General features: G+C 42.7%; 1 protein-coding gene across 1 annotated transcript in view; it reads left to right on the forward strand.

Moving 5' to 3' along the window:
- LOC126209928 (uncharacterized) overlaps window positions 1-19685 on the forward strand; it is a 159762-nt gene that overhangs the window by 119756 nt on the left and 20321 nt on the right. Inside the window, exons 5-6 of the mRNA XM_049939046.1 lie at window positions 9100-9282; window positions 14572-14676. Of these exons, the coding sequence (XP_049795003.1) occupies window positions 9100-9282; window positions 14572-14676 (288 nt within the window). The remainder of the gene's footprint in view (window positions 1-9099; window positions 9283-14571; window positions 14677-19685) is intronic.

The following is a 19685-nucleotide window of genomic DNA, read 5'->3' on the forward strand; positions in this document are numbered from 1 at the left end:
AAATAAAGTGTAATTTAAACTCATAATGTGTATTGCCTTAAGCCACAAATGAATATATTATTTTGCAGAACACTTTTCAATATAAAATATTTACAAATTTTCCTTCAGTTCCCCTGAAAGTATTATTTAGGCCAAATCAGATACTCCTAAAAATATTTGGCTACTTTTGCAAACACAAGTAACAGAAAATGGTTTACAAACAATAATAAATGTCACTTGGGACGATTGAAATCAAAAAGTTTAGTCTAAAATAAAAATGAACTGTATGCATTACAAAATTTCTATCTCAGAAATTGACGCCCAGAAAGCACAAGAAAGAAAACTGCACTCTTAATTAGTAAATTTGCACTCAAACTCATAGTTTCCTGTTTAATGTTCTACTGTATTCTTAATGTGTCTGCTGATTAGTGTTTGAATTAATTATGACGAGATCGTTAAGTCTGTCTGCATTAAGACGGGATCGTTTTTCGCTAATTAGGTTTGCAAAGCAACTAAAAATTCTCGCACTAGAGGCACTAGTGGCTGGTATATTTAATATTTTTCTTGCCACACACGCAAGTCAAGGAAGTCGTTGGGAGCTATTTTTCCACCACTATAGAATACCTCCCTCGTTCACACAGTGTTCTTGCAAGTATCTCCTGACTTCATCATGTAGGAGAGGAGACTCTTCTGCCCAGTCCTCAAATTTCGCCATTTTGTACGGTCCTGGATTTGTTTCTTGGGTGCTGTGATTGGGCACTTGTACTGAAACTATACAGGTTCCAGTTAATATTTGCAGAATAATGTGAATATCGTACTACACATAATTGAAATTATAATAGTTTTTAGATGATGCTATCATTTATCGTCCAGTAAAGTCACCAGAAGATCAAAACTAACTGCAGGACGATATAAACAAGATGTATATTTTTTGTGTGAAAATTAGCAGTTGGCAATAAATAATGAAAAGAGCGAGGTTATCCGTGTATGTACTAAACTAAGTCAGTTAAACTTCGTTTACAAGATCAACCAGTCAAATCTAAAGGCTGTAGATTCTACTTAATACCTCTGATTACAATTACGACCTACTTAAATAGGAATGGACACACAGAAAATGTTGTGGTCTTTTTAATGACAAAACACTCTTTTGGAGCATTGCTACGCAGTTGGAGAGCCTTTTCTGGTACGATTGATGGAGGAGGTCGAAAGAGTCTAAAGAAGGGCAGCTCGTTTGGTATTATCGTGAAACAGGGGAAAGAGTGTCGCGGATTGGGGTTGGAATTATTACAACAATGGCGTTTCTTGAGGTGGCGCGATCTATATATGAAATTTCGATCACCAACTTATACCGAATTCGATGATATATTGTTGAGTCCCATCTACATTGGAAGAAATGATCAGTAGAATAAAATACAAAAAAGCAGCGCTGAGACGGAGAGATGTAGGTGTTTTATCCCTCGCGAAATCCAAGAATAGGAGACAAATAAGTCTGAAAGTGGTTCAATGAACCTCAACCAAGCACTTGCGTGTGACTTGCAGAGTACCCATGTACATGTAGATGAAGAATATATGCATTATCTTAGGAGCTTACGTTCAGCACACATCTGTCATGTTGCTTGGTAATGGCCGAGCGGTTCTAGGCGCTACAGTCTGGAAACGCGCGACCGCTACGGTCGCAGGTTCGAATCCTGCCTCGGGCATGGATGTGTGTGATGTCCTTAGGTTGGTTAGGTTTAAGTAGTTCCTACGTTCTAGGGGACTGATGACCCCAGAATTTAAGTCCCATAGTGCTCAGGGCTATTTGAACCATTTTTTTCTTTATTTGTTGCTTGGTAAACATCAATTTTTTCATCCTCGGTTAACTTTCTTAATGTGTCGTAGTTAGGCACGATAAACGTTGCACTTTTATGCAACATACTAACGCACATTTTATGATCTAGGAAGGCACCGGCGGCTTGTTTCAAAGGTTTCATGTCCTGAAAATACATTTTATCAACATATATATTTCACAAGTGGTTCTATAATATTCAGATGGAATAAAATTGCAAAACTCTTCATCGTTATCCCGTACAGTACAGTGAGCTTTTAAGGCATAAAACCACGCTAGAACTAAATGTAGGGTTGGCTCCTTGTCACCCTCTAGATTAACTGTGGCTTATTTAAACGGCTTAAGAAATGCTGGCCAGTTATGTGGTAGTCATAACCCAGCATCTTAACAGAGGCACCTTCGTTATGTAAGACAGCCTTCACTGATCAATCTGAGAATGGACTGATACAAGCATGTCAAAATAGCTATTCCAACGAGTTGAAACCCACTGCTTTACAGATGAGTTCAGTCTCACACAGAGACCTCTTCTCTTGAAGTAGGAAACCGTAGCCCGCACTGTATTAAGAATGGCTAATATATTTGGAACATTTTCTTTCAAAAACTGTTCGCTCAGAACATGTTTCAAGACTGTGTATATAGTATGAGTCATGCATAGAAGACGCTGATATACATACACTCCTGGAAATTGAAATAAGAACACCGTGAATTCATTGTCCCAGGAAGGGGAAACTTTATTGACACATTCCTGGGGTCAGATACATCACATGATCACACTGACAGAACCACAGGCACATAGACACAGGCAACAGAGCATGCACAATGTCGGCACTAGTACAGTGTATATCCACCTTTCGCAGCAATGCAGGCTGCTGTTCTCCCATGGAGACGATCGTAGAGATGCTGGATGTAGTCCTGTGGAACGGCTTCCCATGCCATTTCCACCTGGCGCCTCAGTTGGACCAGCGTTCGTGCTGGACGTGCAGACCGCGTGAGACGACGCTTCATCCAGTCCCAAACATGCTCAATGGGGGACAGATCCGGAGATCTTGCTGGCCAGGGTAGTTGACGTACACCTTCTAGAGCACGTTGGGTGGCACGGGATACATGCGGACGTGCATTGTCCTGTTGGAACAGCAAGTTCCCTTGCCGGTCTAGGAATGGTAGAACGATGGGTTCGATGACGGTTTGGATGTACCGTGCACTATTCAGTGTCCCCTCGACGATCACCAGTAGTATACGGCCAGTGTAGGAGATCGCTCCCCACACCATGATGCCGGGTGTTGGCCCTGTGTGCCTCGGTCGTATGCAGTCCTGATTGTGGCGCTCACCTGCACGGCGCCAAACACGCATACGACCATCATTGGCACCAAGGCAGAAGCGACTCTCATCGCTGAAGACGACACGTCTCCATTCGTCCCTCCATTCACGCCTGTCGCGACACCACTGGAGGCGGGCTGCACGATGTTGGGGCGTGAGCGGAAGACGGCCTAACGGTGTGCGGGACCGTAGCCCAGCTTCATGGAGACGGTTGCGAATGGTCCTCGCCGATACCCCTGGAGCAACAGTGTCCCTAATTTGCTGGGAAGTGGCGGTGCGGTCCCCTACGGCACTGCGTAGGATCCTACGGTCTTGGCGTGCATCCGTGCGTCGCTGCGGTCCGGTCCCAGGTCGACGGGCACGTGCACCTTCCGCCGACCACTGGCGACAACATCGATGTACTGTGGAGACCTCACGCCCCACGTGTTGAGCAATTCGGCGGTACGTCCACCCGGCCTCCCGCATGCCCACTATACGCCCTCGCTCAAAGTCCGTCAACTGCACATACGATTCACGTCCACGCTGTCGCGGCATGCTACCAGTGTTAAAGACTGCGATGGAGCTCCGTATGCCACGGCAAACTGGCTGACACTGACGGCGGCGGTGCACAAATGCTGCGCAGCTAGCGCCATTCGACGGCCAACACCGCGGTTCCTGGTGTGTCCGCTGTGCCGTGCGTGTGATCATTGCTTGTACAGCCCTCTCGCAGTGTCCGGAGCAGGTATGGTGGGTCTGACACACCGGTGTCAATGTGTTCTTTTTTCCATTTCCAGGAGTGTATTTCGAGAGCATTGACAATGTTACTGCCCTGGTCTGTGACAAACGTAATTTTGGCAATGTCTTCACGAGAAACACCCATAATTTCTAAGCAATCTTCCAACTCGTTTCGAATATTCGAGCCAGTTTTTGGGCAGTCAGAAAACGCAGAGCACATCAGTACATATTTATTCAAACGCCAGTCTGAATTTATATAATGCATTGTCACGGACATGTAATGCACCCATTTGCAATTGTCTGTCCATAGACCAATTGTACTGGCACATATACCAGAACGGATCGCATGCACTATATATATGGGAGCATTTTGCTGCGCACTTTATCAGCTAGGTTTTGAACTTTCCTAGCTACTGTCACTCGGGAAGGAATAATATTTTTCATATCAACTGAGCCATATTTTTTACCTATGTCGATCAGTGTCTGCCCTAAATTAAGAAATCCTTCTCCCTCTATACTGCTAAATGGTCTCAGGTCCTTAGCACACATTTCGACGCTCTTTTCGGCCACTAAATCTTTGTCCTCTTTCAAGATATTTACGGAGTGAGGGAACTGCTTGTCAAATTTGCACACATGTCGTAACATACTCGAGGTTCCCGAACACGTACTTAAGAGCTTTTTACATAGTTTGCATTGAGACACACCTACCGATTTATTTGAAGCGGCCTCATAAACAAACGAAAACGTTTCCCATGCGGCACTTGTGCTCTGTTTCGTTACCAGCATGTATTCGCCAGTTGTCAATTTTTTTTCAATCTCACTAAAGTTCGACCTATTCATTGTGCTGCCCCACCGTTGCGATATATGAACTGCGGGCTAACTACCTGGCTACTCTAGTCACGGTAGCTTGACAGCGCAACCTGTTGTCAGGCGCAGCAAGCTGAGCGGGTCCCGTGAAGCTTGGCAGGCCTGCGGGAACCCAGGTAGCCCGGGCTTGCGGGAGCCCAAGTCGGCCGCATTACCCACTATGCCTCAGTACACGCGCACTCTTGTGTTTACGTCGCGGCAGGCTGACCTGCATGAATGGTTGCAGAGGGGCTAGGGGCAAGCAGGCTGCAAGGGGAATTTGTACACCTCTAATCTACGCCGAATCGCCGTTGAGGTGTGAGAAAATCTAGATCAACTGTGCCTTGATGAACTTGTGGACAGTATGCCAAAATGAATACAGGCATGCACCAATGCAAGAGGACGTGCTAGTGGGTATCAGAGGTACCAATGTGTACAGCAATCTGGAACACCACCTGTAAAGGTCTCGCTGTGTGGTGGGACAACATGCAATGTGAGGTTTTCATGAGCATTAAAAATGGCGGAAATGATGTTTATGTTGATCTCTATTCTATTTTCTGAAAAGTTCCGGAACTCTCGGAACCGAGGTGATGAAAAAAATTTTTTTTTGATGTGTGTATTTGGCAAGTCCAATATGTTATGAATCCATGATGGCTGTTTGTCAATAGACCGTTTTCTTCGAGGTATTTCACAATGTTCGTACGCAGCATATGTTGCAAGATACCAGCGCCCTTCCCACGTTGTAAACACTGTTTCTCGCCCGATCCCCGAAATTAAGCAACGTCGGGCCTAGGTTCAATAGATGCTGTTCGCTCGGGGACAGACAAACCGCCGAAGTGCTGTCCAACTGAATGAAATAAGTGCACCACGCCGTTGAAGCACACAACTTTATGTTCCAAAATCCCAGCGCATGAATATGAATATTAATATTTGTACATAGATCAATGTTGTACATTAACTGTATTCCGTAAGTTCAGTGCAGTTGTAGTCAACATCATTCTGTATGTTCATTATAGTCAGTGTATAACACTGATCTTTGTACACAAGATGATCAGTGAAACATGCTCTGTGATTAATGTCATTTTTAGGGTTCCATACTACAGCCGGTGAAAACGTAACCCGTATAGGACCACTTTCTTGTACGGCTGTCCGACTGTTAAGAACTCTTTGTCTTAGGAAGGGGTAGACGGATCAAGATGAAATTTATGTCACATATTAAGGACTATGGTCCCTTAGCGGTGAAAAAAAGTGAAGCCTCCAAGTTCAAAGCAATAAAAGATATGGCCATTTATGTAATACATTTTGATACTCGCAAACTGACTCATAAAGCCTACACGATAGTTCCCCTAGACGTAGAATCATGAAATTTGGCAAGAAGCAAGGTTTCACACTGCAACCAAAAGAAAAAAATCCTAAAATTGTTAACTATACAACAAGAAAAAAAATGCCTCATTTGTTATCAGACTGGCTGTCCATCTGTCTGTTATAGTCCATATCTTTCAGGGACAGGTAGACCTATCAGTGCTGAAATTTATGTCACATTTAGGTCTACATTCATGTGGTGATGTAAAAATGTAAGCTTCTAAGTCAGTTCAACCGAAATACACCGCCATTTATGTCGCATGTTTCGATACTCGAAAACTCACCTATCAAAACCTGCATCGTGTTTTCCGTTTCTCTAGAGTCACGAAATTTACCAAGAAGTAAGGTTTCACTCTACAACCAAAGGAAAAAATACTATAATTATTGTTAATTTGCGAATGTACCACACGAAAAAATTTTTTTTTCATTTATTATCTGACTGTTTGTCTGTCCATCCGTCTGTTATGCCCATGTTTCTCAGGAAGGAGTAGATGTCTCAAGTGGAAATTTATGTCACACCCTGAGGTCTGTAAAAATGTTAAGCTTCAGAGTCACTGCAAGCAGAAGACATTGTCATTTATGTTACACATTTTGATACTCGGAAACTCAATCATTAAAACCTAGAAGCTATTCCTCGACGTAGAATCATAAAAGTTCACAAGAACAAAGACTTCACAGTACAAGTAAAAGAAAAAAATTAATATTGTTAATTTGTAATTATATCAGATAAAAAAAATTCTTTTATCATTTGTTATCAGACTGTCTCTCCGTCAGTATGTTAAACCATCTTTTTCTCAGTAACGAGCAGACGTATCAAGTGCAGAATTGTATCACGCCCTGAGGTATATAGTCGTTTAGTGCTGTAAAAATATAAACAAAAGATATTGTCACTTACGTCACACTCGAAAAATCAATAATTAAAATCTAGAACGTAGTCCCCCTTGACGTAGAATCATGAAATTTTATATGAACAAAGATTTCACAGTACAAGGAAAGGAAAAAATCTGAAAATTGTTAATTACATCACACGAAAAGAAAACTCTTTTGTCATTTGTTACCCGACTTCTAACTTGAAATTAAAACATTCTTGAAAATATTGGAATCCTGTGAGCACTATTTTGCGATTATGAACGTCGATAACAGGCAAAAATACGTAGGACAAACTGGACGTGCCTTTAAAACCAGGTATAAACAACATCTTTTAAGAAAAAATGGCACTAGCCCCCAAAATTCGTCCTTTGCCGACCGTCTTCTGATTACAGATCACTCGCCTAAAGCTATTTGCGATTTCATCATTTTGAACACCGACAAGAAAGGACGTAAATTAGATATTCTGGAAGGATTAGAGATTTTTAAACATCTTTCTCGAAATGATAGCCTCATTCTCAATGATCAGCTGCAGTTGCGCAATAAAAATTTGTTCAACGGTACAAAGCCGTTACTTGACATTTAATTTCACGTTGTGCAGTTTGCCGAAATGTTGGTTTTTTTTTTATCGTTGTGTTTGGTCGTTGCGGACGCCGCAAGACATCCTGTTGAAGTGCGGTGGTTGGTCCTTCCACTCAGTTTTTTATTACAGAGGCCAACAGGCTCTCTGACCGAACACGCTGAGCTACCGTGCCGGCAATCCATCTAAATTAACTCATAATTTTTCATTTATTATATGGTTTATTGGCTGTATTTCATGTTATATCGCTTTCTACAAGCTGTGTCATTCAGCCCTTCCTGTATTTTCTATAATGACGTTTTTATGCTTCAAACTGTACTTCTAAGCTCTGTTGAAGACAAAATGTTACTTTTTCTGTCGCTGTTAAACAAAATATTGCTTTTTACATTATGCACTGAACAATATTCATTATAATTTTCCTTTTTTTTTCAATCTCATTTTGTTCGTTGTTGATCTATTAACTCACTTTTTTTATTACAGAGGTCAGCTGACCCTCTGACCGAACACGCTGAGCTACCGTGCCGGCATCAAACACAGCGTCTAATAGACGCTTTTTCATAGGTCAGTACGTTACCACAGAGCCGGCGAAGAAGTAAATTTTTTTCTTCTGTCTACACTTGGATGTCAAGTAGGCAAGTTTGTGCATGCGGCTACTAGATGGCACTCTCGATGCAATGTCATGTTGCCCGCACTTGTTAACGCGGCCGCCTCAGTCCGTTGCAACCTTGCCGGCACGGTAGCTCAGCGTGTTCGGTCAGAGGGTGATGTGCCCTCTGTAATACAACGAACTTAAATGGATGTCTTACAACGTCCGCCCCGAGCAGATGCAACGAACGAAACCGAACAAAATTAGATTTTAAAAAAGAAAAAAAAGAAGGTTAGCTGCCCCCTGTAATAAAAATAACTGAGCTAAAGGATCAACGATAAACTGAAACGGGTGTCTTGCGACGTCCGCCCCGAGCAGATACAACGAACAAAATGGGCTTAAAAAATAAAAAAAATAAAAAAATAAAAAAAAGCAGCCCATAGTAGCTCCCCTTCAGGCATTCCTTTATATATATTTTGTGACTAAAGCCCTTCTGGCTTGTTAAATATTTTATATGTGACAAGTAACTACTGTCTGTTTTTGTTGTTAGTCAGTACTTACAATTTTTATATGCAGATGTATTTTCCTATAAATTTGAAACTATGTTATAGGCCATTTTAATTGTTTTAATTCTGATGAAGGCACTCTTAGAAGTGTTGAAACCTGGTCAATAAGACTAAAAATAATAGTGACCGAGGGCTCATCTGTTTCAGTTTTAACAGGCAGAAATCGTCCCGATCTTCAATTCCGGTAATAGATGAAGTGTCCGTATACATAATTAAGTTTGTACGGTTCCCCCAGTTTGCCTACTCTCAGCTGGCCAATTTTTTTATGCCTGAGGATGGTATGTTGTTTGAACGAAACTAGGTGTTTCAGTAAGGCGGCATACATATATTGTGCCAAATGTTGTTTTTAAAAAATATATTTAAAAGCTGTATACCATCGCCTTCCTTAAAACAATGTAAACGTTCAGTGCGTAATATAGCATTGGTGCAGTGTATGTGTGTTTTGGTGTGGCAGTTCCCCATCATCGAGTTCGACCCGGAGACGTTCCGCATCCTGCTGGACTACCTGCACACCGGCTCGTGCCCGCTCACCTGCTCCAACATCCCGGGCCTCATCTGCGCCGCGGAGCACTACGACCTGCCCGAGCTGCTGCAGGCCTGCTTCCACCACGCCAAGCAGTTCCTGCGCATCGACGTGGTCAGTACCCGACTATTCTGGCCCACTCTTGTAAAATGAAATGATACTTAAATCAAGACCGTAAGCTGTCGACAGGCGTTGATATACATCAACGGGAACAGTTGAAAATGTGTGCCCCGACTGGGTCTCGAACCCGGAATCTTCTGCTTACCATGGCAAAAACTCTCTCCATCTGAGCCACCGAGGGCACAGAGGATAGTGCGACTGCAGGGAATTGTCCCTTCCACGCTTCCCAAGAGACATGCATGGTTCAAATGGCTCTGAGCACTATGGGACTTAACATCTCAGGTCATCAGTCCCCTAGAACTTAGAACTACTTAAACCTAACTAACCTAAGGACATCACACGCATCCATGCCCGAGGCAGGATTCGAACCTGCGACCGTAGCGGTCGCGCGGTTCCAGACTGTAGCACCTAGAACTGCTCGGCCACTTCGGCCGGCTGAGACACACAGGCCCAACTTAATGTCCACACACTACATTCGTAGTGCCCCAGTCCATTACTGGCGGCAGACAATCTTACCGAGTCCCGTAAGACTTCGGGCAATGCGTGTGCATCCAGTGCAGATGAAGAACGTCAATGGCCGGTTAGCCGTAACATGTCCGAAAGAGCAGGCAGGTATCATCTTCATATAGTTAAGGCTAACCCGCCATTGACTTCCTTCATCTGTGCTGGATGCACACACATTGCCCGAAGTCTTACGGGACTCGGTAAGATTGCCTGCCGCGAGTAATGAGTGTAATGGGCAGGGGCACTACTAGGGTGTAGACGTAAGTTGGGCATGTGGGTGTCACGGGCAGCGTGGAAGGGATTAATCCATGCAGTCGCACTATCCTCTACTACGACTAATAAGAATTTGTTTCACTGGAACATGAAAGTCTGCCTTTCCCCCTCTGTACAGTTAAAATGCCGCAGTTGTACCTACTTACGATTAAAAAATAAACACTGATTTTACAAGCTTCTATACACGGACGAAAACTAACAAATAGTCAGAAGTTGTTATTGCATAGCATCTCTATTTGAAGACATTCGTATTGAGTTCTTAACTATTACATTTAATATTTATAAAGTACCACATAGGAATATTATATTTCATTTTTTCTATTATATGAAAAAAAGCGATCTAAATATCTCTATACACATTAATTACAGTTCAGTACAATATCAAATATTTTGTAAGAAATATTGTATAAATTTGCGTGAATAGGTAACCGCACCCAAGGAACACATTGCCTCAACCTCAGAGTCGGGGAGAACATGGCGGACGATTCAGTCTATTATATAAGCGCTCTACCCACATGCTTTCCGTCTGCAGTGTTAGCACACTAGCCAGACAAACAAGCAGGGAATTTCAGGAGGAATAGTAAATATTTTAGTGGGTGTAAAATGGCGTCCCATAAAGAACTCAACTCTTGAGTGGATTAGAGTGTACAACTTATTGATCAAACTGGCTAATATATGCATTATTGTAGCGTATGCTACTCATATGCCCTTCACTCTGTAAGCACACATTCACACTTTCGATGAAATTTTCCATAACTTTTCGACATATTTGCACCTATAGTTCTGAAAATATCCACTGACTCTCAGTGCGGAAGTGATTGTGGTGTTATTGATGTACACACAAGATTTCTAATATCTCCACAAAAAGAAATCACTTGGTGTCAAATCACAGAATCTCGGTGGACAGTTCACACCACCATTGCGAGAAATCACCCTACTAAAAAACCCCTCTGGTAACAATTGTAGCAATAGATATGTGACAGGTGGTGCCATCTTGAAACCGAAGCTCTTCATTTTCACACAATCCATTTCAGACCACAAAAACTCTCTTCTCTGTCCACTGTTAGTGTGTTCACTGTTCACGGCGACATCTTCAAAGAAGTACGGCTCAGTTATGACCTCAGCCCAAATTGCATACCACACAGCCACTCGTTGTACATACAATGTCTTCTCCATAACTACTCGGGGTTTTCAGTACCCCAAATCCTGCTTGTTCACGAAGCCATTCAACAGCAGTTATGCCTCGTCAATGAACATCATTTTTCTGCTGAAACTGATGTCCACCCTTCATTTTCAAGCACCTTATGGCCAAATGTTCAGCGTGTTTCTTGATCGTTTTGTCTCAGTTATTGTGTCAGTTGCATTTTATAGACCCGAAATTGCAGATATTTTTTCATAATTCGCTTTATGCTGATTCTGGATTATGCGTGTCACCTTTTACTTCACCTATACTCTGTTGATTTTCGGGTTCAGATAAGATATGACTGCTGGACACTCCACCAGTCTCACACAGCTTAGTGAAGAATTGGGTAAGCACTCCTGAATCTGGTGCTCTGCAGTTACCAAATTGTGTACCGTATCCTCCACAAGCATCAGGAACATTTCCTTTACAAACCATGTGCACAAATACCATATTGGCATACTCATCATTTGCAGATATGTGAAGCATGCTTAAACGATTGAGTAGAATTCTCCAATCACCATCTCAGCTGAAAAATTCAGTTACGTTTACTCCAACTTGAACTTCAAAACAAAGATGACAGTCAATGAAGAAACACATATCAACTGGAGTTCCAACACACTAACTGATAATTATCTCTGTTGTCAGCTATATGAATAAAAATTGGATGCATGTTGCATGGAATGTTTTATTCGAATTAATCTATACTACCACCTCATAAATTATTGACTGTTCCTCCTGAAACATTTTGTATAAGATGACATCCACATCGACTCTGACACTATATGTAAGAGAATGTTACGGTACTTTAGATAACAGCAGAATATACTAGCCATTTTTTTACTTTTTTTTTTTTTTTTTTTTTTTTTTTTTTTTTTTTTTTAAATTCCATTCTTGGATCACGATATAAATTCCTTCGACGACAACGGTTTCAGTCAGTAATGACCATCTTCAGATCTTCAATATAAAAAATATACACCAAGTGGCAGAGTACATCTAAGCCCACAGCAGCGGCATCTATGAAGCATACAGGCAAACAGATTTCTGGTAGCTACTGCACTTCAGTAGATTTTGTACAGTAACACCAGTTGTAAAATGACTGTGTGGACAATGTGGCCTATTTTACACCATATTTTAGTTCTATGAGATGATGCTTTGCTGAGTGTATTTATATGTTTTGACAATGACATTATGCCTTTATCACATTAGGACATCGTGTAGAACAGGTATGATTTACCTTATCTTATCTGAACAGATCTCAGTTTGTATGAGAGTATATTGTGATATGAAATTGTGTATTGTTTCAAAAGATAGACTGCAGACTAGGTGTATATTTTTTATATTGTAGATCTGAAGATGGTCATTACTGACTGAAACCGGTCATCGTCAAAGGAATTTATATTGTGATCAAAGACTGGAATAAAAAAACATTTGACAGTACCAGGATCTTGTTTATATTCACAACCATGTTGCAGCTGGTGAGAATATACTAGACCATAAATATTAGAATCTTTGCAATATTTATCTGAACAGTGTACTCCAAAATTATTATTACACACTTGTAGAAGAACCACGAGGTTTAGTGAATAACCTGTTAAATAAGAAGGTGTGCTTGAGAAAGTCACATGTTCATGTTACATGTACAATGAAGTACACTAACCTTTTCAATTCTTGCACTAACATTAATACTTTTTTAATATTTTCCCATATTTGGTTTTGAAGTGAAACGTGTTGACTCAAATTTCTGAGGAAAAATCTGCATGTCCTCGGTGTCCATGCGTGGGACTGTATCATCAGTGGCGGTTTGATTGTGCTGAGCATCTTTCTTTTCCTCATAATATGTAAGAGCTACCTGATTTTTCTCTAATAAAGTATGTGGTGGCAAAACGTGCATTGGACATTCGTGAAGGTATTTAGTTTCAACAACATTTTTAAATATGTTACACTTTTGCTTTATTTTAGCACAAGTAACTTTATAAGAAAGCATTAGTTTGTGAATTTTCCAGGATTTGTGGCAATATGTATATATGTGTGTCACACACACACACACACACACACACACACACACACACACACACAGAGAGAGAGAGAGGGGGAGAGAGAGAGAGAGAGAGAGAGAGAAAGGGGAAACAAATAACTAAAAAGTTAAATTGGCTGAAAATAGGAAAAAGAGATAAAGTGAAAGAGATAGGAAAAGAGAGAAAAAAAGAGGGGAAAAGGAGAACCCGAGAGAGAGAGAAAGAGAAAGGAGAAATGAATGAGTACATGAGAATAAATGAGAGCTAAGGAAGAAGTGGAGAGGAAAGGAAAAGGGATGACTATTAGGAGAGGAGTAGTGGGAGGGTACTGAGGAGTGAATGGAAAAGGTGGGACGGAAGGAGAAGGGAGAAGGAGAAATTGAAGGGGAAGCAGGAGTGAAGAAGAAGGAGGGGTGAAAGTGTGTGGATGAACAGAAGGAAAAAATGGAAGGAGAAGAGCCAGGAGAAATGTGGAAGCAGAAGGTGGAATGAATGGGAAGAAGCAATGTGGCAGATGTAGGAATGGAGGAGTAAGGATGAAAGAAAGGAGAAGAGGAAAGAATAAATGAGAAAGGGGAGGGAGAGGGCAAGGGAAGCAAAATTGAAAATGGTGGAAGCGAAGGAGAAGGGGACGGAGGACTGAGAGATGGACAAAGAGGAATAAAGGGGAAGGAGGGGTTGAAGGGGGCGTAGGAATGGAACAGTAAGGGAGAAGCGAAAGAGTAGAAGGAATGAAGGAATGGAAGGGTAAGGAAGAATGGAAGGAGATGGAGGCAGATTCTGAAGCAGGAAGAGAAAGTAAAGTGGGAAGAAGAACAGAAAGCAGGGAAGGAGCAGAAATAGGATGAGGAACGAGAAATAGAAATACAAGAATATTGTGTAAGGAAAGGAGGAGAGAGATAAAAGAAATTGCAGGAATGGATTTTGGAAGAGGAACAGATGAAGGAAGAGAGATGGATGAAGGAGTTATAGAAGGGGAGACGAAAAGTGGAGGGGGAGCAGGAGGAGGAGAAGGAATATAAAGAGAAAGAAAGCCAGTAAGAGAGGGGGCAGGGGTCTCATAACATGATCATCTTAGATTTCTTCAGCTCTCTTGACAGATGTTAGTCAGGTGTCCATTCAAATTTGCAATTCCTTTTCTGTGCTCAGTATTGTGCTACGTGGATCTACACCAACAACAAGCTTACCTAAGACCATCACTTGAAGCACCTATGTTGAAAACCGTCCATAAATATGGAATTGTGAACCTGGATGGACACCAGGAAACAGAGAGACATCAGTCTAACCTGGCTATCCCTACTCTAACAGGTTTGCGTGATGCTGTGCGCCCTGGAGAACTACTACTGGCGGTACACGTCTGCGTCAGAGCTGGTCAACATGATACTTGCCTTCGTGGAGACCAGAGCGCACCAGGTGAGTAGTCTATCACCATTCTGTGGTCACCACTATTCACTGTCGGCAGTTGGAGGCACTTCAGCAGATCTACCAACCGCTGCAATTTGCAGTAGAATGGATGACGCACAAAATTAGTAATGTCTTAGAGATGATCCACAGGAGCGAAGCGACTTAGTATGCCTTCACAAATTTCCTGCACAATTCTAATATTTGTGAATAAAGTAGGCAGCCACTCTTAATTGCAAAATTCATGCAACATCAAGCACAAGAGGTTTAACAAAGAGCAAGCTTTTCACAAGATGTACTGTCTGTCATCCACAAACAGCTTTGCTATTCATTCATGTTGAAATGTTCTTCCACCTTCTTCAGACCTGCTTTTACATTAGAAGTTAAATAAATGTTCTGATAAGCAAAGTAACTAACTTTCCATCCTACTTACCACGAACAGTTATTTCCTCATTTAGCGTTTATTTACTCCCATTTGGATTTCACAGTGCTATCTAACCAAAAGTATCTGGGCACCTATAACTGGACGTTAATATAGGATGTTTCCACTCTTCACCCTTATGATGACTTGAACTTTAATAGAGACAGTGAGGTGTCTGAATGTCTGTGGAGGAGTGGCGGCTCATTCTTCCACAAGAGCGGAAACCGGAAAAGGTAGTGATGTTAGACACTGGGGCCCGGATTGAAGTCAACATTGTAACGCATGCCAAAGGTGTTCTGCTGGGTTCAGATGGAGACCCTTGGGTAGGTCAGTCCATTTATGGAATGTTATTGTCCACAAACCATTACCTCGCAAATGCTGATTCATTGCAGGATGCACTCTAGTGCCGATACAGACAACCACCATCCCCAGACTGTTCCTCTACTGTATGCAGTACACAAGCCTGTAATATGTGTTTACGCCCTTCCACATCTAGCATTTTCTTAAGCGCAACAAGGGGACCACAACCTAACTGTGAAAAATATCCCCAAGCTGTAACACTGACTCCTCCGTGCTTCACACATGATGGCAGGTAACATTCTCCAGGCATTCACCAAACACAAGCCTTTTATTGGATTGCTGCAGTGTATAGTGTGATTTATCACTATTTTCCAGCCATCTGCTGTCCAGTGGCATCACTCTTTGTACCATCACAAGTGTCACTTAGCACTAGCTACTGATATGTGAGGCTCATGAGTGGCTCCTCAACCACAGTACTTCATTCTTTTAACTCCCTACACACAGGCATTGTGCTAGACAGACTGCTGGTAGCACTTTGGAACTCATGAGTGATTCTGTCCACTGATTTCACGCGATTTTTACAACAACCCTTCTCCTGGTACCGAGCGCCACAGGTTTCGAATCTGCACTAGACGGCATAGACCTCGATTACTACTAGAGGTCTATGCAGCCGTCGTGCTGTAAGACATAACTGCGTGGACTCCTGGCCCACGTATAATGTGAGGGCGCCACTGTGGAGCACGTGGTCTCAGCAGCCAATAGTAACATACCCTATCATGTATTTAAGCACTTGCCTCTCACTCAGTGAGGCACTGTATTCACCTCCACCTTAACCAGCACCACCTCCTTCTCCTTACCCAGTGTGGCTTCCAGCCTTCCTTCTCTGCTGACGACCAGCTCCTTAACCTTACCAATCTTCTTTCCCTCCAACTTAACTCCTGTCGCTCCGCTATCTTTGTTTCCCTTGACCTCCAGAACGCCTATGACCGAGTCTGGCATCCTGGGCTCCTCTTCAAACTCCAGACCTGTGCTCTCCCCATAATCTTCGTCCATCTCGTTGCTTTCTTCCTCTCCCATCGTCCCTCCTATGTGACTAACCACAATTCAAACTCCCGTACTTTCTATCCCTCTGCCGGTGCGCACCAAGGCTCCGTCCTTTCCCCTCTCCTCTATCTCCTGTACACTGCTGATATGCCCAAACCTCCCTCGCCTGTTCATCTCCTCCAGTTTGCTGATGATACCGCCTTCCTAGCCCTATATCCTACCCTTCAATGGTCCCAACGTACCCTCCAAACCCACCTGTACCAATTCACCGCTTGGTGCAACCAGTGGTTCCTCCGTATCAACCCCTCCAAGACCCAGGCAATCATCATAGGCCGCACTACCTGCTCCTTCTGTCCCCATGATTTCTACCTCACCATTTATGGCCATCCTATCCACCACACTCCTACCCTCAAATACCTTGCCCTCACCCTTGACCGCCACCTCACCTGGACTCCCCATCTCCTTACCACCCAACACAATGCTCACAACAGACTCCACCTCCTGAAACTCCTGTCTGGCCGAACATGGGGTCTGCATCCTTCCACCATCCTTCACACCTAAAAATCCTTGATCCACCTCATCCTCTGTTATGCCAGCATGGCTTGGATATCTGCCCCTCACAGGTTCTATAAATCCCTCCAAATCCTTGAACGCCATGTGCTCCACCTCGTCTTCCGCATCCGCCTTCCGTCCCCCACGCGCGTCCTCTACGACCTCATCCCCTTCCACTACCTCTTTTTCCTTGAACACATCCGCACACTATATATTGTCTGCCACATTGATCCCCCTCACCCCCTGGTGTCTCCCTTCCTCTCCACCCCCAGACTGCTGCCGCACCTTTACAGTTGTGTTCCACCCTCTCTCCATCTCCACACCCCTCCGCTTCCTTTCCCAACGCAACTTCCAACAACTACCCCTCCCGGATGATGAGCTTCGCCCTGACATCTACCCTTCGTACCAGCTCTAACCCCATCTTCCTGCCTACTCCTCAGGGCTCCCTCTCCTCCCCCCCCCTTCTCCTGAGTGGCTTGCCCCTCCTACTCACACCCCCCCCTTTCTCTTGTGCTCCCTTTCAGTGTCTCTGCACTCCCTCCTGCCTTGTCTTCCATCTCCTGCCCCACCAGTCTCCTGCCTCTTAGTGTATCCACTGACGCCCCTACTCTCTTCATCCCGCCACCTCCCCTGCTGCACCTTGCTCTCCCCTCCTTTTCCATCCTCTCCAGCCTCTCCCTCGGCAGGTCCCACCTGGCAGTTTTATTCTTCATTGTGTGTGCTCCAAGTGGCTTTAAAGTGTGTTGTTCTGGAGTGTTTTTAATACTGTGGCCGACTTTTAATCTGTGCGTGTCATGTGCCTTCAGTGTCTTCTTTGTGTTTTAAGAATCGCCAGCTATGTTTTTTAACTTTATGTCGACTTTTTTAATTGTCCTCCCATGAACGTCTCCATATCAGTGTATTTTTACCTCCATTATCTCCCCTTACTCTGTTTTATGTACCCCTTTTTTATCGCCTTATATGTGCATTTTATTCTCGTATTATTTGTCATGTCACTCGGCTGAAGAGCGGTGGATTGTGCCGCTGACACCCCTCCCCTCCCCATATGGGGTAGGAGAATGAAATCACAATTTTTTTTAAAAAATCAGTGATGCAGTCTGGTATTCATGTGAGTCTCTCGATATGTCGCTTACAGACATCGTGTTTACTTTCCGTGTCCGAGTGGACATTGTTGATTTCTTGAGGCCTTCGCTTGTGACCCTATTGCTTCTTGCGGTTTGCTGTTCTTGGTGTCTCGCTCGGTCGTCTATCATTGTGTGTGTCCATCCTTTCCCATTCATCCATCTTGTTTGTTTGCAGGCCACTCCTGTTCTGTCCCACCACGCCTTCATTCGTGGCCACCCCGCGACCATTCCGGTCGTGGTTAGAACACTTCTTAATGCTCCTCATACTTGTGTATTGGTATATGATGTCTGCCCGGTCGTCGTTTATCTGTGGTTGTTTCTTCACGTTTCCACTTCACAGTCAGGTCACCAACAGTCAGGCACCTTTAGATGAGACCAAATGTCTGTTGATGGATTTGTTACTCGTGTGACATCCATTGGCTTTAGTCTGTTCATCATAAGATTAAACCTGATGTAAAAAAACACAAACGCAATGATTGTCCAGAAGCCATAACACACGTACACTGTTGTTGTTATGCTCTTGGAAATAAGTCCTACTTTGTATGAGATGTATTATTTCTAAGTTACATTAAATGAAACTTTAAGATATTCAGATGTATTAACAGCCATCAACGTATTTCTTAATCATGCTTTAGCTATGTAGCTTTCATTTCAAAAATTGTGTAGAGTCACAGCCTCTGTACTGTTGTGCTCTGATTGTCACACTGTTAATACTCAGTATGAAAATATCTGAGGCTGCTTACTGTGAAACGTGGGTTTGGAACACGGTTAAAAAGTTCTGAGACATAGGTTGTTCTTAATGTTTTTCATAAATTCACAGAGATAATCGGCTTTGAAGTTTTTCTATGGGTATTACATACAGTTGAGACACCAACTTACATTGTATTTATAGTGGTATCGATAGTGTAGTAGATTGATAATTAATTGCAGGCTACTGTTCGCTTTTTCAATTCTTGCATGAGTCATTTATCATAATTTTTATGAACAATGCCTGTCTCCTTGTTTCTAATTACATATTGCACGCAAAATTTCTGTTTTAATTTCAAATATAAATTCTTAGTTGTCGATATTTTATAAAAGACTGTTTATGAAGGTTGCTTAAATCAAGAAAACATGACAGTCTAATTTTTGAAGACAAAAATGGAAAACTAAATACTCTTTATTTGGCTTGTGTCCATTGTTTTATACCACAGACGTATATAACTGTTCTAGAAATACAGAAAACAATCATTTTCACAGCATCGAGCACACCATGCAAATGCTGCATTTTTACATTTGCCACTTGTACCATTACAATATGAAACCTACAGAACTGATCTGGAACCAAGTTAAGGGATTTGGCCCGAGAAATAACAAGACTGTTAAGCTGCCAGACATTCTGGAACTGACGCACTCAGGAACAGCACCTCATAAAAGAAGAGGAGAAAATGTGGTGCCTGGGTGGCTTCGTGGATTCTGTTGTTGATCGACTCATTATCAACATAGCAGATGACAGTCCCAGAACTGAGATGTATTTGTCAGATTCGGATAAGGAAGGAGCTGAGAGATTACCAGACGACTGACTGTAATTAATACCTTCA

The sequence above is a fragment of the Schistocerca nitens genome, chromosome 10 (genome assembly GCF_023898315.1).
Source record: "Schistocerca nitens isolate TAMUIC-IGC-003100 chromosome 10, iqSchNite1.1, whole genome shotgun sequence".
In the NCBI taxonomy this organism is placed as follows: Eukaryota; Metazoa; Arthropoda; class Insecta; order Orthoptera; family Acrididae; genus Schistocerca; species Schistocerca nitens.